This window comes from Scedosporium apiospermum (assembly GCF_000732125.1).
Source record: "Scedosporium apiospermum strain IHEM 14462 chromosome Unknown SEQ_SAPIO_0086, whole genome shotgun sequence".
Taxonomy (NCBI): Eukaryota; Fungi; Ascomycota; class Sordariomycetes; order Microascales; family Microascaceae; genus Scedosporium; species Scedosporium apiospermum.
Window position 1 is genome coordinate 550,698 of NW_015971787.1, and position 20,361 is coordinate 571,058.

At 52.1% G+C, this 20,361-nt stretch overlaps 5 protein-coding genes and 2 pseudogenes across 5 annotated transcripts; 2 read left to right on the plus strand and 5 right to left on the minus strand.

The window, feature by feature from the left end:
- Positions 1-1,274: 1,274 nt before the first annotated feature.
- On the minus strand, positions 1,275-5,131 carry SAPIO_CDS2394 (uncharacterized protein; the record flags this gene model as incomplete). Its single annotated transcript, XM_016785427.1, has 2 exons — positions 1,275-4,938; positions 5,007-5,131. 2 exons carry the CDS (start codon positions 5,129-5,131, stop codon positions 1,275-1,277), a joined length of 3,789 nt encoding a protein of 1,262 aa, XP_016644803.1.
- Positions 5,132-5,564: 433 nt separating this feature from the next.
- SAPIO_CDS2395 (uncharacterized protein) lies at positions 5,565-7,314 on the minus strand (the record flags this gene model as incomplete). The annotated part of the gene is made up of 3 exons (XM_016785428.1): positions 5,565-6,458; positions 6,536-6,648; positions 6,729-7,314. The coding sequence occupies 3 exons, from the start codon at positions 7,312-7,314 to the stop codon at positions 5,565-5,567; spliced, it is 1,593 nt and encodes a 530-aa protein (XP_016644804.1).
- A 797-nt stretch (positions 7,315-8,111) lies between these two features.
- SAPIO_CDS2396 (uncharacterized protein) lies at positions 8,112-11,736 on the plus strand (the record flags this gene model as incomplete). The annotated part of the gene is made up of 9 exons (XM_016785429.1): positions 8,112-8,424; positions 8,490-8,648; positions 8,731-8,784; positions 8,846-8,923; positions 8,993-9,500; positions 9,601-9,732; positions 9,796-11,264; positions 11,323-11,516; positions 11,632-11,736. The coding sequence occupies 9 exons, from the start codon at positions 8,112-8,114 to the stop codon at positions 11,734-11,736; spliced, it is 3,012 nt and encodes a 1,003-aa protein (XP_016644805.1).
- Positions 11,737-12,029: 293 nt separating this feature from the next.
- On the minus strand, positions 12,030-14,620 carry SAPIO_CDS2397 (uncharacterized protein; the record flags this gene model as incomplete). The annotated part of the gene is made up of 10 exons (XM_016785430.1): positions 12,030-12,035; positions 12,121-12,452; positions 12,559-12,767; positions 12,855-13,273; positions 13,363-13,455; positions 13,520-13,589; positions 13,648-13,668; positions 13,735-13,993; positions 14,111-14,188; positions 14,359-14,620. The coding sequence occupies 10 exons, from the start codon at positions 14,618-14,620 to the stop codon at positions 12,030-12,032; spliced, it is 1,749 nt and encodes a 582-aa protein (XP_016644806.1).
- Positions 14,621-15,584: 964 nt separating this feature from the next.
- SAPIO_CDS2398 (uncharacterized protein) lies at positions 15,585-16,467 on the plus strand (the record flags this gene model as incomplete). Its single annotated transcript, XM_016785431.1, has 2 exons — positions 15,585-16,247; positions 16,318-16,467. The coding sequence occupies 2 exons, from the start codon at positions 15,585-15,587 to the stop codon at positions 16,465-16,467; spliced, it is 813 nt and encodes a 270-aa protein (XP_016644807.1).
- Positions 16,468-16,563: 96 nt separating this feature from the next.
- Positions 16,564-17,577, minus strand: SAPIO_CDS2399 (annotated as a pseudogene; the record flags this gene model as incomplete).
- Positions 17,578-18,648: 1,071 nt separating this feature from the next.
- On the minus strand, positions 18,649-19,686 carry SAPIO_CDS2400 (annotated as a pseudogene; the record flags this gene model as incomplete).
- Positions 19,687-20,361: the final 675 nt, after the last annotated feature.

Here is a 20,361-nt window from a genome sequence, read left to right on the forward strand (position 1 = left end):
ACACCTAACCGCACCTCTCAGACCTCTCAGACCTTGGTATGTTCTCTACGCCCTTCAGAGGAAAAGAAGGAACAGCTACTATCGAACTGCCGTCATCCACGCTACATCTTCGTCGGAAGGCAGAAGTACCACCCTATCTACCTAACCCTTGCATTTGCCATTTGCCGAGATACCCATGGCGTAGGTGGTGATGTCTGGTGGCGCCCGCCGCGATGCGATGCAGGCCGCAGCTTCAATTCCGGCCCGGAGACGGGGGCCCGGCCGACACTAAAACTTGGCGGCAATGGTGTTGTTGTTCGCTTCTCTCAAAGACGACTCGGAAATTTAATTAAGGAATGCTTCATCATCTAGTCTCCACGTAGGCTTGGAGATTCTGCTGAAAAGAGCAAGTTGCGCCTCGGCATCGCCCCGATCTCGGTATAGCCCCGGATCAGGGCCCCGCTTCGAGCTGAGCACGTCAACTCGGAGGCAAGTGGCACAAAACATGGGTGGGGGTTCACGACCGGGGGACCGAGTCCACGAGCAGAAAAAAAAAGGAGCCAGGACATTCCCACGTGTGCAGAGACGATGAAACCCCATCCCGAAAGTCTGGGAATATATTACAAAAGATGTTAGTTAAAGGGCTCTCGTTCTTCTATCTGGAATGGTCCGAGATAAGTAACCATCGAATCCTTCACATCCACACTAAGACGTTTTCATAGACTTGTCATTCGATATTGGCTTGGAGTGTGAAAAAGTAAAAGCTTACAATCGATTACCAATATATCTATTAAACACCTAGCAATATGTGCTGCTTTTCCTGTTAGCTAGCTATTGATGCCCACGAAGAAACTTCTGGCAGCTATTGATACTATGGAGACTTAATTCAGCCCACTGGTAAAGCCTGAGCTGCCGATTCAAGCGTCATGGTCAGGTCGATAGGTCGTGAATCGTGATCACAACTTGGATGTCCCAAGGTCTACGGTATTCTATGTAAAGATGGTGGGCCCTGGCATCCAGCTGTCAAAAAGAGTGTAAATATGCATCGTGATATTGTCACTGAAAGAGCAGTTGCGTAAGATCTTGCGTGCATGTGCCGAGAAACTCCTTGCAGCGCTGTAGAGTTTAATAAATAAAATAGGAGAGGCCGTACCCCTAAGACTAGAGCAACTTCGTAAAGAGATCAGTACGTGTTGAAAAGATTTATCCGAGTAGGGACCACAACAGGTCGGCATTGTGCGTTGGAAAATATCGACCAAGGGTAGAAAGCTCAAGCCATCTTCTCACCTTGGTAATCACAGCCCGAGACCCGCATTCTCAAGAATTATCCTAACTTCGTCAACCGAAAGCGCAATGGCAAGGGCCAGAGCCGTATGCCCACTCCTATCCGTCGCCATTAGGTCGATATCTTCCATTTTCGAGCGTTCGTCCTTCAAGTCGTTGATTCTCTTAAGCTCAATCATGGTTTCAATGACATGAACAGCATTACCGGCATTACTTGCAACTGCCAAATGTATTGGCGCGCTCCCGTTTGTGTCTTTGGCATTGATACCCGGAACTTTGTCGTCGTCGTTGTATATCAACTTGAGAATGTCGTCCCTTCCGTACCATGCCGCAAAGTGATAGTAGTTTCGTGTTTCCACAACTCCGCCCATTTTAGCCTTTATCGGCATATGTCCCCAGAGAGCTTCCGCGGCTTCAAAATGGCCTTTGATGATAGCTCTGTGCAGTGGCGTAAAGCCCATCACATCTCGGACATCGTAGCTGGCTCCCCAGAACGCTAATATGTCGATATTTGCCGCGATGCCGGCCTCGGCTGCACAGTGAAGCGGCGTCGAGCCGTCGTATCCCGTACATGCATGGTCCGCCCCATACTCGAGCAAAAAGTCTGTCACACCCTCTCCATTGGGATTTTGAGCGGCATAATGCAATGGTGTCCACCCCCGCAGGTCTTGGGCGGAAATTGACCTTTTGGAAACTGGTTCCAGCCTGTTCTCTTTCTCAACAATTTGGATAGCTGACTCAAAGAATGCATCTTCGTCGGCAGATACTAATGCAGCCGCGTAATGAAGCGGTGTCCACCCAACAATATCTGCCCGATTAAGGGAAGCTGGTGCCCGGCGGGTGATGGCTCGGGCTCCCTCTGGAGAATTACTCACAACGGCGGCGTGTAGTTCGCTATATTGGCACGCCACTCGTTCCACATCAGACATGCTTTTTCTGCCCGAAGCTTCGCCATCATCGTGTTTTGGGGGCGATTGCCATGATCTCAGCGTTGTAAGGGTGTGATGGGTCTTGCTGTCGTGACGACGCTGAAGCGTCTCACTGAGAGCGATAATGCGAAGTTTTTTAGGACAAGGGATCGGATATAATGCGTGCCGATTCTGATTGTATACGAAGCGCATTGCGTAATTGGCGAAAACAAGTTCGTGGTAATAGATTCTCGCCGCGGCCATGGCATGGATGGCAACGGCACTGACTTCAGGGAAGAGACCAGCGATATCTAGAATCCATTGCACGAGGATAGCAGCGTCGTCATAACGGCCCGATCTATGGGCTTCCATTGCACTTTTCCATACTTCCGTAGTCAGGGTCTCCCCTTGGGGGAGTCTCCGTTTCACAGAGAGGGGCGGGATGATATTCTGGTAGGCTTGTTCGATATTGAACAGACCACTTCGTTGGAGGTCCTGGGCCAAGCTAGAGAGAACAGGGGTCCGAAACATGACGTCTGTGTCACGTCCAGCTCTCATTGGAAAGCCCGTATCGGCATTCCACCCTTCGCAGCCCGATAGGAGTGGGGTATGACTAGCCAGGTGCCACATGAATGCCGAGAATATGTCCTGTGCGTAGAGGACATTTAATTGCATCTGTGACTCTAGTGCGAGAAGCTGAGAACTGTTGGGCTTCCCGGCATAATCTAGTCGGTGGTATGTATCGGTATCCGGAGCCCCGAGCCCACACCCGACAACCCGGTGTGCCTGTACATGCAACGTGCCATTGGGCGAGTCAGCCTCCTCTTCGGCGGGCTCACCTTCTAGAGAAACCCTATCCGCTGCGCGCCTAATCTTAGGTTTAACACGGATATACTTTGGACCACGAGGGATCCACCGTTCGATGCCATGGCGTAGTTCACTGGAGTCTAGGCCCAAAAGGACGAGAGAGGGCTTGAGAGAGCCTGCCATAGCCGGCGTCCAGGCGTCTGGTCTTCCCGAACTTAATCCCCGTCCTTTTGATCCATAATTCTTTTCCTGGTTATTGACAGAATAAAGCCATAACGATAGCACGGCGTCAAGGCCATCAGTCAACATGGTCCACTGCGACCCTACCCTTGTGGCCATTATTTCAATCTCCCCACTGCCGTTATGAGTTGGCAATCTCCAGGAGAAATTCTTGCCGTTCTGGTCCTGGATAGTAGGCGGCAGTGCATGCAGCGTAAGCTCTATTGCAGTGGCGAGCGCCACTGCCTCGGCAGACGCAACCCCAGGCCATCTAGCTAGATTTGCCATGGATTTTCGGGCTTCCACGATTTGCTTGGGATCCCAAATGGGACCACCAGTTTCATCGTTCACAAGCGCTGGCTGTCTTTGTTCTTCCTTTTTCCGTTCCTCTTTCTGTTCCTCTGTCTGTTCCTCTTCCTGTTCCTCTCCGTGAGCCTCTTTATGGCGGCAATTTGCTGTTGCCACCCGTCCATCCCAAGACCTAAAATCTCCACTCCTGCTCGGCCACCGGGAAGCCCCCTTATTTCCCAGGCTCAAAGCAAGCCAGTCGAGCTCGAACCCTTTGTCCAAAAGCCTCGAATGCACCGTCGTGACGGAAGGGCTTGATTCTCGACGCACCCAAACCCTTATCGCCGTCATTACCATTGTCGCCACAAGCTGAGCAATTGTAACCGTCCAGTGCATGCCACGAAGGCCTATGAACTGAACGAGGAAGCCGCAAAGACTGACTAAGACCCCCGCTGCGGTTTTGAGTTCTCGGAGAGTCCAAGACTTCAGTATCGTGCCTCGAAATTTGCGCTTTTCGTCGGTGTCGTTATCTGCACCAATGTCAGAACGAGCTTGTTGGTTCGTGTCAAGTCGAGATGTCATGAGCTTTAGAGGCTTCTGGTCCATATACAATGCGTACGAATCGAAGACTTGGTCGTTGACCGTTGCCGCTCTCTGGAGCCACACAATCCTCGCCGGGGCCTCCAAGAGGTACCTATTCTCATTCGTTCTCGACTCGACCACGTGAGAACACAAAATCAGTCCAGAAACTAAGAGGAGTGACCCAACGGCAGTGCATGGGAAAGCGTAAGCGCTGGCGGATGCGCCATCCCTCAAAAACCGATCCGATGGTGTGTATGCAGTGTACCCTCCGAACATGAGGACTCCGACTTGGAGGATGATGCCAAACACAGCCAAAAACCAGAGTTCGCCATTATTACGGTGGCCATATATATTGAGGCCGATATTTGGGGCGTCGTCCGACGTGTCGGATATGATGAAGGAATCTTTGGGTTTTGGAAGTTCTTTGGGTTTTGGAAGTTCGAGAGGAATGGGTTCCAAAATGTGTGGCTGAACAAGTCGGAAGTCTCTCCCCCCAACCTGGCGTCCCTTCTCACAAGCCATGGAAGAAAGCTCGGCGGACACAAGTTTGGCGCTTTTGGGGTCTGATGCTTCAAGGAAGACAAACTCCCGAACCGGGGCCTCTCCCATGACCCGAACCAAATTCTCGCCGTTCCAAAGTTCGCACACTTCACGGGAGGTTGAAGACATTAACTCCATCTCGGCGCTTCCCAACGTCTCCCTGCTTCTCCCGATTACGGCCTTCATCCATCCTTGACCGCCAACCCTGATGGCGGCGACGATGATGGTAATGATGCCAAGCGGTGCCATTGCTAAAAGGATGTTATCGGCCCAGCCCAGCGACCTGCTCATAAACTGCATAGTGACACGCTCCCCAAAAAGGGCGAGGATCCTGCGACCTGCGTCAGCACCGAACCGAAAACGAGTAAAGCAAGTTGAACCTGCAAAAGGTGCACTTACGGGCCTAGATCAGTTATGAGGTTGTTGGCAAAGTCGTCTCCGTCGTCTGCTGAAGCGAGATCCGCGAGCCCCGCGAGACAAACGAAGCGTATAAGCAAGACATGGGCGATGAAGTACGTCGTCATCCTGGCTAGTCCTTGCTCCCCAGGAATATGTTGATAATAGCACAATTCTGTAGGTAGGAAGTGTTCTCAAGCGGCAGAGAGGCGGTGGAGATGTGTCCGCTAGTTGCAATGATCTTGACGAGTTCCGAGCGGGGTTTGCTACTTTATTCTGATGGGAGACGAAATCTTGACTGGTGGAATCCAGCCAACCACCCTTGCAGCCTGCCGGGCGGGGTTGGGCTATCATTTCGACCAAGGACGAATAACGGCTTGAGCCGTGCTTGGAGGGTGTAACCATTTTCGCATCCCGAGGAGCCCATGAATAAAAATAACCATAGTGCAAACTGAAATCACGTGCGCCAGGGCGACTGGAATACAGGGACCTGATACCCAGGGATTTCGTGCTGCTGCAGGTGATACAAGCAAGTCAGAAGAGCATTTTATATGTGTGTATCTAGGTGAGATATTTCGAAGGCCTCGACCCCGATGCGGCGTACGTCTCCTCCTGCCGAACTGGCAGACGCGTCACGGACCCCTTTTGCCTCCGCCGCTCTATCTCAACACATCGGTAATACTGTAAATCTTCCCTCACCTTTTCTGCTGTCTCCTTCATCCACCGCTCATCGATGGTCGCAATCTCATCATCCTGCATGACCGCCGAGAGCATTGCCTCACAGTCCCAGCAAAGACACCTCGAGTACTCCTCATCAAATGTACTCTCGTACGCCTTGCGCGTGAACTCCTCCCCATGGCTCAGGATCTGCGTGCCAAGTTTGTCGTTGTGGTCGATGAATCTACCCGCGATCTGCTCCATGGCGGTCTTGTACCGAATGTGCGATAGCTGGTGGGTATGCCAGGCCAAATCCATGTCGAGCGTCGGGACGATGATCGAGCCGGACTTGATCCTGAATAGTTGGGTAAAGTTGTCGTATCTATCCACAGCACGACTTAGCGTGCCGCCAAACGCCGGGCTTCGGATCCACAGATGAGCGTGCATCTTATCGACGAACGCGCCCTGACGCACAACGTTTTGACAGAGGGGCAGGAGTTCGTGTCGCCGTTTTTCGGTCTCAACCAGAAGGAGCAAGAAGGCATGATCGGTAGGTTCTTTGCCGGCTGCTACGTCGTAACTGCTCAGACACTGGTAAACGGTGGGAAGACCCCCGACAGCATCTCCACAATACCATTTCAGGGCCTTATGCACAACACTGTCGGGTTTGTGGTTGCCGATGAAACTGATGCAACCGTAGAGGTCGCCGTCTAGCCCCGTGGCTTCAGTAAACCATTCTTCAGCGGGCTTGGGCATGCTGTATTCGAACTCAGTTCGCGACGAGTCCACCGCCCGATGCTATATTCCGTATTTTGTTAGCTCAGTCTGAACGGGAGAGGCCTCAATAGCCGTCGAGGACAGCATTAGATACGCACAATCTGGACCCAAGGAAAGGGTGCATGCTTAAGATAAGGCAGAGCATGCCGGCCACAGAATTGCTGGTAGTCGCCGGGATTAAGCAGGAAGGAATGCCAGACAATTAAAATATCTAGGCCAAGAGTTAGAAGGCGGTTCAAGAGCCAAGATAGGCCCCGGGGGGGGGGGGGGGGGGGGGGGGAGGAAACTCACCTAGAGGAGGTAAATGAGGAATCCTGGCTTCGGCATGCGGGCCACCGACTTGGCGCATCAACGCTTCAATCTTCTCCGACCAGACGATAAATCGCGTGGCCGCAATCTCTAGGTAGACGCGCCACTTCCGCCTTGAACGTTCCTCAAAAGTTGGATCCTTGACGGTTGTCGGCTTGTTTTCATACTTTCGGTGACCCACCCAGGTTCGGCGATACACAGTCTTGGTCGCCGGTCTGATTCCAAGAGCCCAGTCTAGTGTCCTGGTGGAAATAATGCGCGTTCGAAGAGCATGGAATACCTCCAGAAGCTCGAGGTGGACAGCACATTCGCCAGCCGTTGGGAGGGCGGTTGCGGATTTTGGTGGCTCATCAGTAAGGGACCGGAAGATGTCGGGGGACGGTATCGTCGGCTGGTCCGAGGCGCGAGAAGCCGGACGAAACTTCGTTGGCGTTGCCTCGGGGGATCGGACGGTTTGCAACAAGGGGCTGTCATACCAACGGGTCTCGCCTTGCCCGCAGCGATGGACTATTTGCAGGTGGAGGGAGGGAATATCGTCCATGGTGGGCATATCTTTGAACCCGCCCATGCTGAGTAGTTCTGCGCTTGTGAATACACTTCAGGGCGCCTGTAAGTGATAGAGGGAGGTCTGATGGACTTGAGGCAGTCAAAGTGGGATAAACGAAGGGAAAAAAAGGCGCGTTTGGGCGACGACGAGAGCTGAGACTCTCATTCACCATTCACGGAGGGTCGGATTAAAACTTATTCGATAGATGCCGAAGGAAGCCTTCCGTCTCTTGGGCTATTTTCGATCCCCTCATCCGAAGGGACCCATGCTACATGTTGCCTCTGCTCGCCTCACGAGTCAAAGCCACATTTGGCCTGGCGCTTTTCAAAGTTACTGCTGGATTTGCATATAAAGTCAGCAGAATGTGCCTTGGTGTCCAAATCAGGCTAGGCCGCATTGACCGACGCGGAGTTGAGGTGGCAGCGCAGGATAAGACGGTGTCATTCAGCGCCGACTGCACCAAGCATTCTGCCCAGGAGGAAATAATCAGGCAACTGTACCTCAGCGCTCATCCTTCAAAATCTGACCGTTTGAGAGTCTGGTGAGATACGAATGAGGCTAGGCTGCGCCATGCTGGTTTGCCTCGAGCTCGCCCTATCCTTTTCAACAATTACCCTTGTCCCCCCTTCTTCCCAAGACACGCATCAGGTTAAAAATCGTGCCGGCAGCAATTTGCGTATTTGGGGACAGGCAGTTAACGGCATATAGCGGCATTAAAGTGAAAGGCATTGCAGATATTACGCCTTCGCATTCCACAACAGAGATTCCCAGTTGACATTCTGCAAAGCCAGTTTGCCGCCCCCTGTGCCCTGCGCAACATGGCGCGACTGAAAGACATCATCGTTGCGCAAGTATCCTCATCCTCGCAGAGGCATCAGCAATGCATTACTCCCGGACCCGACCTTCCGTGGGAGCACATCGGATCTGGCCCAGAACGGCTTCTTGAAGAGGTTGAGAAACTCTACTGGCACGGCGTGCGAGGTGAGATGAAGAATATCATCGAGACCTTGAGGACGTGGCAGGAATATTCCTCCAAGGATGTAGATGACCCGATTCCTAGCCAGCTAGATGGTTACGACACGTTCATAACCAACATCACGCAGTGGCCGAGGAAGGCCGCAGAGATATACAGTAGGTAGCACAGAAACTTGGTACAAGCTGGTCATGATGCGCTGACCGGGGCACGTTGGCTATAGATGATGATCTCGGAAGAGCCAAAGACTTGGCGGATTTTCCTGCTTTGCACTGGCTTGACATGAGTCAATACGAAACATCCACTGAGAAGGTGTTAGTGCAGAAGAAAGTTCAGATCATGACCTCGAAGATCAAGAAGGAGATCAAGAGCCAGATAAAACGTGAGTCTCTCCTAGTCTCTATCGATCCGCTCGAGAACGGAGAAGGAGCAATGTTTAACTAATACATTACTAAATATACTAGCTGTCACACTTGAAGGTCTGGAGCAAAAGGCTTGGTTGTTGCTGCAGAGCTCTGGTAAGTATTGTAATAACCTCCTGGCAAAACCGGACTGTAACTCATGGCTTACTTGTACTAGGTTTCCTAGATATCGATAAGATTATTGAACATCGCCCACCCGCACACAAGTCGGCCAAGAGGCCTGCTATCCCTCAACGTAAGGACTAGGAAACAGACTCAAGCCCCTCCATCCCAGGACAGAATGCCTAACTTGAAATTCCAATAGTTGCACTCTCAGGCTTCGACAAGAGTGGTATGCCAAAGTTTGAAGCGCAAACATGCATGCAACATGGCTGCGCTGCAGCCATCGTCTCGAGCTACTTCGTATCAAAGAAACCTGAAGAACCAAAGATAGTTTGCGAAACTTGCTATAGGCAGCACCACTATGGCAAGGAGTCTTATGTCAAGACGTATAAGCACCTCCTCTGCAATGACATCATCACCAATGAGGTTGCCAGCCAGATTTGCAAATGTACGAGCGTGAAGCGGCACGATTCAACAGGGAAAGCTGTCGATTTGTACCCATACGACGACACGGCAGGGCACCAAGCTGACTGTGGCCTTTCCCGACTAAGCGAGGTCGAAGCGCAGGCTAAATTCGAAGGCATCCTCGCTGTCTCCGGGAGAAACCACAAGACGAAGTTGGCCGAGGTCGTGCACGCGATTTCGATGGCGGGGGGAAGTGGCTCTAAGATGCAGCCTTACCTCCGAGAATGGAAACAAAAGAGCCACAGGTACAAAGAAACGACTTTCTTCGGTTCTTTCGGGAAAGGATCGAACCGGGTGGGCTGAAAAATCAGCGACGCTAGAACTACCATCAGCCCAGTCTCCTAGAGCTATAACCGATCCGGCCGAGGACAATCATATTCCCGCCTTTTTCGACCGATTCGCGGATAAGGACGGGTTGAAGAATGTCCACATGTCCTTGCGGGTCGGCACTTTGGTCTTTCAGATTGGCGTGGCAAAGTAAGTTTCAGGCCGAATACATATACTTTGTTTCCACGGCTAACTTGTCGGCCTATAATCCAGCACAAAGAGCGGAGCGCTCGTCACGATTAGGGAGCCACCTGTGTTTGGGCAGAATGCCCCAGACCCAACCTTTGTCCGGCCTTGCCTTGCAGTCGGTAGCTCGCCAAGGGAACTATGGAAACAGGATCGGCCAGTGGGAGTCCGCAAGAGGTACGCGATGATCATGAAACAGGTTGTGGGCTCCGCCTTCGTCAACTGCCCCGAAAACGGCCTAGAGCGCAAAATTATCGACGCGGTTACTGAGGCGGCAAAGTCTCCGCTTAGCGCAGAGAAGGGAGTCACTCAAACACAAGACCAAAACATCGATGCTATTGTGGAAATGTTCAAAAGTTTGGTTGGGGGTCACGTTCAAACGTACCTTCGGAGCATTACTGCTCTCCTCCTGAGACCGGAAATCAATCTCACCTGGAGTGCGGCGAACAATTCCTGCCAACGATTTTGCAATTCAATCCTGGACTCATCCCTCTTCGGACCCCTCTTTGCCAGGGCTGATAGCTCTCCCTCTGTTCCGCTCTATCTTATGAGTTTCGTCTGCCAGGATGAGGGATACAATCAGCGAGTTGTTAGGTCACGACACGACGTGCCGCCCGGGCTTGCTGAGGAGTATCTTGGCAACTTTTACTTTGGCCGGCACGATGATTCTGATCTTATCGACTCCTGCCAGGAGTACTGGTACGATTGGTCGGGCACCGGTCCGGTAGTAACAAAATATGACGATCTCTTTCCCTACGACTGCACCAGAGCGTATGCGGGGGGAGACAACAACCTAGAGCTGAGCTGCGGCCGTTGCAGCCTGTCTAGACATCTTTGGGCCTCACCCTTTGACAGCTGGGCCATGGTGTCCATGCACCTCATGCGAGACTCATTCATGTATCCCGCTTCGACTGTGCACCACCAGTCTCGCAATCCCCGCGGAGGACCAGCCAGTTGGATGAGGAATCGCCTCTTGGCTCTCCATTCCTCGAGCGTCCTTTCGCGAGTGGCCACTGCCATGGCGGGGTCGCCAACCTTCCGGATTTCAACCGTCTGGCTCCATGGGAAGGGCTCCCCGCTTCTCGAGAAGAACCCGGGCCTTTCCCGTGTCCGCATGGGAGGTATTCACCGTGCTCAGCCGTTCAGTCACTACTACGAGAAGGGCACCAACCGTCTTTACTTCGTAGCCGACTGGGCCAGCAGGCTCGGCCGAATACAGGAGTACACCACGCTTCGAGATAACCGGGCCAAGAGCGTTGGCATTATGAAGCTACCGAAAGAAATCCACTTCTTGGAGCCCCAAGATCGAAACACAAAGAGGACGGCAGATAATCCTTATGGCGGGTTCCGCGGGGCCATGACGCAGCCAGACGTCGAAGCCCTTGAAAGTGAAAGGGTTAGGCGGACAACTAATCTTGCGAATCGCCAGATGGCTACCACAACGGCGACTTTTACCCTTCTCGGTGGGCCAGTCGCGGGAAATGGCACCGGCGGAGGTAACGTGGGCATGTGCAGTGCCTGCCCAGTGTCTTGCGGGACGGGCTGTGGAAGCAGTACTTGTGGAGGGCCAGCGTGCGGTGGAGGAAGTTCCGGAGATGGAGGGGGCGGCGGCAGTGGGTGTGGAGGAGGAGGAGGATGTGGAGGGGGGGGAGGGTGTGGAGGAGGTGGAGGGTGCGGAGGAGGAGGAGGGTGCTGAAGGAGAGGATGATGTCGTGGAGGTGTTATGTTTGGAATCGTATCCATACAAAGTACCTCACAATGCAAGGTGGGCGGAGATAGGTCCATGCCAAATAGCCTTGGCTTTCAGCTTCACCTCGGTCATGCCGTTCTTTATGGATACTCGTGCCGCACACTCTACACAAGTATGTGGGTAACGTTGGCGTCGGTGAATTTCTCGAGGCGCACAAGTTTGAAGTATCTCCACGAAACTATTTTCAGCAGCATTTTATTGCCGACAAGTCATACTGAAGCTTAAAGGTGTGGAATCTCGTCAGATCTTGGCTTTGCATGGAATAGACTGGATTTTCCTTCCTGTCCACCAACCGATAGCGAGACAAGGGTCTTTTAGTCTTGAATCATCCAGACTTACGGAGCCCTAACATAGTTGTGGACAGGAAGCTAGACTTCATATATAATCTCAACGAAGCAATTACACGCTGATGGACTACCACATCCGCCTCATCCACGTGTCACGAACCTTGCACATAGATGCCGAGCCGCCCTCATCCTGTCCTCTGAATATCTCCATACGGATCGCCCGTTTAGTTCTGGCAGACACAAACGGGTCAGTTCACGGCATTATGAAAAGTAAGAGGTGACACATCAGGACACATCAGCGGGGGTAATACGTACGCATTTAAAAGACCTGAACCGACGAGTTGATTGGAGCGTCATAGCCGTGTCAATGCACTTGTCTGTGACAAATGCCGTGTAATCCTGTGTGCAGTTTTCGCCAAAGTAGAGCTCGCAATCCGAGTCCTTGGAAACTCTGATCGACTGCGGTATGAGAGAGAATCCTCCGCAATCCTGTCGCTCCGACTTTCCGCCATTCTGGTATTGGTCGCATGATGTACCTGGCATATCCCAATCGAAGGTGTAACATTTGCCTGTCTCACTTCCCCAGATCTCGCGCGACCGGGTGTTTTCGTCCTGGTTGCACTCCCAAACGTTGTCGTAGAGTGTCACTTTGCTCTGTTAGTAGCCATATTGGATCCCAGATATGGCATTGATCTTGGGGAAAAAGAGAAAGAGTCGAGTTTTCATCGAAAGGGCAGGCGTAATAACACTTACTGCGCCATTTCTCCTTCTGAGGCTTAGGGTTGGGATCCACGCCCGGAAGAGTAGGGAAGGGCGGGTTGTATGGACATGAGTCCCAGGAAAAGTCCCGTGGAAGTTCCTCGAACCCTGCGGCCGTCTCACGGTCATTGCTCATCTCAAAGAGGACGAGGTTCGCGATGATTTCGTGGAGAAGCACTTGTGGGTGAAAGACACGACCATATCTGTACGTGAGAAATAATCCCATCAGCCCATTAGTCACATCTTCCTCAATAATTTAGCGCATGGAGTGGGGAATAAAGATTCATTACCCGTCGGGCATAACGTTGGGAATCTCCCTCTTTCGGAGATTCGGATCATCGTTTTCAGCTGCTTCCTGGGGACCTGCAGCTGCTGCGACCTGACCCTGAGCTGGAGTTTGCTGCTGACCTGCGTCAACTAACGGGGCTCTGAACCTAGACTCGGGGTCCATGAGTCGTGTTATCTGCGCATAGACATTCAGGTCTCCCATGAAAGTCCCTTGGAGTTCGCTAGCGCTCGTTCGCTTCCAGGGAGTGTTGCCAAGCGGGTCAAACGTATTGAGTTCGTAGAACATTAGCCCGGTCCTGGTGTTGCTCTCTTTGGTTGACTCGTCCACGCCCTTTTCACAGTATCGACCGCCGAACCGACCAATGTCAGAGTCGTAATCAACAAACTTCACACTCGGGCCAGCTCTTTCGGCCGCGGATCTCTATTAAGATCTTTAGTATCCATGATGGATCTTGCCAGCAGGGGTCACAAGTATAATCAGGGAAGGATGGGTTGAGTGTCTGGACGTACGAGTTCCGCGTTCATGTCGTCCACCAGCTTGTTCATTTTACTGCGGTTTTCTCGAGTGAGATATGCCGTGGGATAGCCAATGTTCCAGGATTTCTAATGGTGAAGTCAGTGAACGTCCCAGGATAATACTATGGCGGTTGGTGTGGGAGACACATACATAAATCCAGGTGGACCAGGAGACCTTGTCGCAATCTTCACTCATGTCTTCAGCAAAGAACTTTCCATATCTATAACCACTGTAAGCTGCAAACCTATGGATGGTAAAAGTTACACTGCTAGCCTTACCCAGTATAGTATATCTTCCCACTAGACTTTTGTGTTAGCTGAGAAACTGATCTGTATTTGGTGGTCCAGTTCGCCGGGATGACTTACTCCTTCGCCAATTTACTCTTTGCTGCATTCAGCACGTCGTCGAGGCTCTTCCTAAAGGCGTCGTTATGGATGATGGCTTGGGTAATGCCCAACTGTGCTTCACAGCCCGTACCCAGTTTGTCCCAGTCTACGTCGGCGGCCCAGGCGAAATTTCTAGAGAAGGCAGCGGCCTTCGCGACAAGTACTTGAGCCCTGTCCATGACGGCCCACTGAAAGATGCATTGGTTCAGGACATCTGTCAACTCGGCGTCATTGCCACCTAAAATTTGGGACCGTGTGTTAGCTCACTCGTATTCTCGCTAACGCTGACACTTCAGCGCCGCAACGACGCAACAACGCATCAACACCGTTGCAGAGGGAAATGTGGTGCGCTTACCTATAGACAACAATATTGCCTGCTGATCGCCGTCCAGGTTGGGGATTTGCTTCTCAATGACATCCTTCGTCACGGCACCTGAGCACGACTTGTATTGGAAAGTCCTCTGCGCAGGGTCTCCTAGCCGAGGATCACTGTTGATAATACTTGGGTATGACTTGCTATACCGGCTGCACGCGTAGTCTTTGAGACGATATTATTAATACCGACTGGGTATATTTCGTGCACATCTTGGATCGGAGGCTCACCGCTTTCCGCAACGAACAGGTCAAAGACGGTTCCGAGTCGATCACCAGCCCCAATCCCGGCCGAGTATGAGTCCCCAATGGCCGCAAGCTTCTTTATGTGGGAGAGATCAGTGGGGTCGAATTCCGGGCCATCGGCTCTCACATCGGCTCTCACATCGGCTCTCACACGGAGGATAGTTCCGTTGGTAGGCAATGCAACGGCACGGCCCAGGGATAAGGCAACTGGGAGGCCATAGAAGAACGTCTTCCACATGGCGCCCATCATATCGATGTAATGTTCGTTTTGTCTTGTTTGAAGAAAGAAGATAGATATTTCTCGTGGGCTAGATTATTCGAATGCAGACAAGACACGGGACAAATGGAGCTATAGGATGTCGAGAGGTCGCATAATATATTTTGAACACGACTCTGGCTTTATCGGTCTTATTTTAGCCCCCAGTTGTCATGTTCGAAGCCTGGTGCTTAGCAGGCTCCTAATTGCGTGATGCGAAACGCTGTCTGCGTGGCTGGCGCGGTTCATCCTGACAGAAGCGGTGATCCGAACTGTGGGAATCATGCGAGTCGGGTCTGACTCCGACTCGGGTTCTAGGTAGGATTGCCATCTTTCACACCCGACTCACACCCGCCCCCGCCCTCGCGTACTTGAGCTTGGAAACAGAGTCGGTGTCAGACCCGACCTTCGATGAGATTTGCAAAAATAGCTTGCTCCTACCAACGCCTGGATCTCGCTCTCCCGGTTCGGAGCATGGGCATTACCTTTAGATCCAGCTTATTCCGCCCCTTGCTCGCCAGTTCATAGGCCTTGCGCACAGAACGCAAGACGTGCTTAGAACAGCTTATGCCGGGCCATCCTGCGAGGCTAAATAATTCGAGCGGGCGGATTCGCCGCCAAAGGATCGCTGCCTCCGCCATACGTCATCTAGATGACCACCACCCTCTCAGTATGGCAGTGCGTGAAGCCTCCTCAGGCGGCCGATAGGTTGCCGGACCTTAGGGATGACCAAATCTACCATCTTAAAGCTATTCGGAGTCAATCGGTGTGAGATTGAGGTCCTTAAAAGAATGCCATGATCCCTTCAGGCCAACTTTCCGTCTGGCTATTACCCAGGCCATCGTCTCTATTTCCCTCTTACACCTTGTCATCATTCACCATTTAATCATACTGCCGAAACCTCTCATTCTATAGTTGCCTCAAACTAGCCCTATCCCGTGCTTCCAACATCAACATGCGATTCTTTTCAGCCAAGCCCCTTCTTGTCGCGGCCTTAACGTTCGCTGGTCTCCTCACTGCCTACGACTTAAAAGAAGAGAAAGAACCCCAAGGAGGTCTGAAAATACGCTTGGACTACGACGTGGCCACGAAATGGCCCAAGGAGGCGAAAGGCAGGGACGGCGAGGAAAGCAACCAGGCACCTCGCAACTGGCTTTTCTCCTCGCACGTCAGTTACCTTAAATCCGTCAGCGAGATCACGGACGGCCAACTCTGGCAGCTCGCCTTCGACGCCTACCGTGAAATGGAGGATGAATGCGCTGCGTACGCAATCGGGAAGAAATCGATTCCGGGCGTCATGACGATCCTGGCCGTGGGAGAGGAGATCTTCCTGTCGTCGTCGCAGAAGGGAGTGGACTACACGTACAAGATGGCGCAGGATACTCCCGTGCGCCAGTCCCTCGAGATGTGCCGGCTTGTCTGGAGGGACCAAGGGCAGGAGGCACAGGACGAACATAAGAACAAAGGCGCGTGCGGAGAGCCTATGGTTGCGCAGCAATACTATAGCATCCATGAAAAACCCTTAAAGGAGCGTGACCCGAAACCAAGAGTCGGGACCGTCGGTCGTCGGGGACGAGACTACATTCCCATGGACCCTTGTGGAACGGCACCCGAGGAGGTGAGTGAACCATGGCAACCAACCTATGCCGTGTCTTGGTTTGCTGTCTTTTGCTAATGTATTTTTCTAGGACTACTGGGGTTGCAATCTTTTTGTCGAGGATCAGGGGTTGATTGTCCTGGACAGAAATATCTCTCCAGAACCCGTTGACTATAAAACTGTTGCCGGCGGGATTACCGGGATTGATCAGGTCAAGATGTGCACTGTCAACTCGGATTGAAAGGGCGTCTCTAGCTTTATTATCACACATTTGGTGATCAAAGTTTCTGTCTAGAGTTTGGGTGATATAGTTTGAATCAAAGAGGAACCCCCTTTGTTAGCCTTCGGGCGTGTCTCCGCTCCAAAGATCCGGTAACCGTTTGTCAATTTGAACCGCAACCCCCACCTCGGCACATAGCTGGCGAAGCTCTGCGCGTAGGGGAGGATTCCATTCGGCATCCGCCTCGTAGAGCATGAGCGAAATACACTGAAGTCGAGGTGTCACCGATCGCCAGCACCGTAGCCAAGACCGAAGGACTAGTAGTAGGCTATAGTCAGTCCAACCGCAACCGTACTCGTCTACCGCAGTTAAGTCGTCGGTTATTGTGAGAGATTCAATATTTCTCGGCAGATGATTCTCCGACGGAGGCGGAGTTTCTTCAAGGGAATCGAATCCTAGCAGAAGTAATGCTGGGATCTGAAGTCGCTTCAGTGCTTCAAAATATGCAAGTCCCTGCAGAGAACCTCGCATCGTGAGGAATGGAGTTCGGGGCTGAGCAAGGTGCGGGTCGCAGCTGGCCCTGATGGTCAGATCGCATAGGGTGCCACGAATGGGCGAGAGGTCGTTGACAATGTGATCGAGGTCGACTACGTTCCGGACGAGGTTGCTGGCCCGGTCTAGGTCCTCTCGATAGTACCATTCCCAGTAAAGACTTTCAAGTCTCGGGGCAACTTCGAGGACTCTCCTGAGATGGCCTTCGCGCAGAACAGCTAGGCGTAGAGATACGAGCTGGGCTGCATCCGGAACACGGTCGCCGGGCCAGGCGAAATGATCTGGGTTGTCAATCAGCACCGAGAGGTGTCGGACAGACGGCAGGTAGAAAAGTGCCAGCATGCCCTTCGTGTTCTCCATCCCCTCATGGCGGGCGTAAGGAATCTCTAGTGTTTCACAGGACACCTCCCGTAGGCGCTCGAACCTGGGGAACCTGGAAATCTCAGAGCCACCCGGCGTGCAGAGGGCCCTTTGCAGTACCATTCCCACAAGATCGGTCTGTTTAGCGAAGTTGGGCCCCAGACGCAGGCGAATTAGGTTCGGAGCCCGAGAGAGCAGGACCGCGACAAAGGCATCCATTGTTCCTTGGCGTAATGCATGTATAAAATGGTATTCGTTGGGTATAGCTAAGTCCCTGACATGTTTAACGGGCTCAATTAAATCAGCCTCGGTGACGGGTATCTTCGGAGTCCAACTAAAAATTGGAGGGCGATAGAAACAATCTCCGTCGAGCGACACGCTATGGACATGAGAAGCGAGCTGCTCCCTTCGTAGAATACTCCGCAGAAATAATGTTATTGGTGGGGGAGCATCGGGATGGTCCCATGTCCACTGAATGCTGGAGTAAAGCCGGGGCTCAGAGAATGATCGCAGACTCTGGCAAACCGAGCAGAGGGCGTGAGAGTCTCGCGGCGATAGTGACTGGAATATCAAGTCGAGTACTTCCACTGGACAAGCGAGTAGAGTTCGTGGGACTGTTGCAGACGCAGATCGCGTTGTCAGAGCCGTCGATGTTCCAGCTAGCATGTTCATTATCGTTCTGTCCGAGGAAAAGATTCTGAAGTAGTCGTCCGGGAAATTCAAGGCAGCCAGAAATATGACTCCCCAATCCTCCAGGGTCAGGCTATTTTTATAATAATTCTGTTGGTTCTGTTGGGTCTTTCTACCTGGTCAATACATTGATAGTTTTATATTTATAGAGACAAATGCACTTTAGGTAAGCAATCGTGCCATACATTCCGGTCAGCCTCCTAGAGTGAACCCACCGCCCTCCTCCTCGACCTACCGAAGACCTATCTTTCATTTGGGGGCGGATTACGTCTTGTTGTCCTAATATGTCTGTCTCCTTGACGCCCATCTATCAGACCTCGCGTCTTTTCTGGAGATGATGGTTCAACTCTATATACACCAGTAGGACCGCCGATCTAGTGTTTAGAACGGTGCAGAGTGTTGGTCCATCACTCGACGGTGAGATGAATGTGGAGTCAGCATTTCATAGGGATTGGCGTTGGCTCAAGGGCGCTCAGGCCTACAGGGGCAAAAGTCGCTAAATGCTATACGGTTCATCAATCCAATCTACGAAGGTGTCACAAAATAGAAGCCCGGAGCTCCTTGGTGGGAATAATAATACTCCATTCATCATTCCCATAATCATAGGCAATAATCCAAAGCAAGCACCATTGTAACCAACAAAGAGGCCGTCAACGCCGGCACCATCACAGCCAGTTTCCCCTGTCCATTTTCATTTGCCCTCGTTACCTCAAAGGACAGGGGCGGCGAATCCTTCCCAACGATCACTGCCTGGGTCGAGTTCGCAGCGTCGTACGTCCCTTTGAAATCCACAACGAAACTGACATTGACTCCAAAGACACGCCCTGCCATGACTCCGCTGACGGTGAGTGCTAGCGTCTCCCGCGTTATTGACCCGTTTATAGTCGTTGCTTCGGGAATGGAATCATCGATGAAACTATAACCTCGGCAAAGTCCCTCGGGAGGTACGAATTCGTCCTCGGACCACTCCCCATACGATATATTATTCCATTTCTTCTCTGGGGCATTTACATACGCGCCGTTGAAGACCGCGGCCAAAGAATCGTTCGGAGACGACGACAGGGACAGGGGCACGGTGTCTCTAGCTCCGTGGATTTCGTTGTTTGGATAGATAAAAGTGAACCAGGATGTCGATCGGAAGAAAATGCTATCGGCGTCGATGGCGCATGTGTTGTATGAAAGATTGATATTATCCACGGAAGAATCAGATACCCATGCCTTGAACCCGATGACAACGCCATTCTCGGGCCCCTCGGGGTGAGGCGCCTGGGGTCCTATCCATGCTGCCCCTAAGAGTCGATCCGGTAAAGGCAGCGCTGTAGATGCCGTTTCGCAGATGCCATCCGCTTGCTGGGCAACAGAAATCTGAAGGGAAGCCTCTCCGAGATAATACGCCCCGCCGAAAGCCGAATCCTTGGTGTAATTATCGAATCGCGTCGGAGGCAGATCATCGATGTAAAGCTGCCCTGTATTCACGCAAGGGGTACTGCTTCCGCCCCCGGAGTCATTGTCGCTGGAGTCTCCATTGCCGTCGGAGCCGCCACCAGAGCTACCGCCTCCTCTCCTACCAGCGACCGGATTACCAAAGAGGCCGAGGATAGCGATGAGAATGAATTTGTGCCGAATTATCAAACGCATGTTGGAACCTGGCTCGTCAAGCCGCCCAAGAAAAAGGTTGTGAAGTGACGCGTATGTTCTCAAAAGGTTGTTTAAATACGGGAATATACCAGCATCTGGTTGGCCTTTAAACCTCTTCCAGACGGCGGATGCAACGTTGGCATGCAACCTGCGTAATCACGCAAAGTCATTCGCCCGAGGATATATGTCCAAGCCCACGGAGTAGGGTGGCGATTCCACATGACGCAATCTGAAGATTGCGAATCGAAAAGTTGTTTCCAGGCCGAGGCCGAGCATTAGTGGACTTTCTCACTTCTGGGATTTTGAGGCGGAAATGTCACTGTCACAATTGTACCTCCATGCCACACCTTTCATATCGTGAAATTCCACTGAAACGGCAGACGATATTATGAAATGGGAAACAGTGTGACGCATCGGACAACAGGGAAACCGGTCGGTTTGTAGACTCCAAGGAGCCGAATGTGCATGAAGGCGGATCTGGTCTTCTTTTATTATCTCGGAATATTGAGGACGTGAGCCAAATTCTAGGTGGAGGTCAGGATTGGGTGAGTAAAAAAATCTACGTCCAGCATGAGCAGAAAACAAGAACAGGGTCACCCCCACTGCGATTGCACCCGACAGTTTGGGAGGATCTTGGAGAAGGCCGGGCGCATCGGATTACGCTAGTGATCCGGC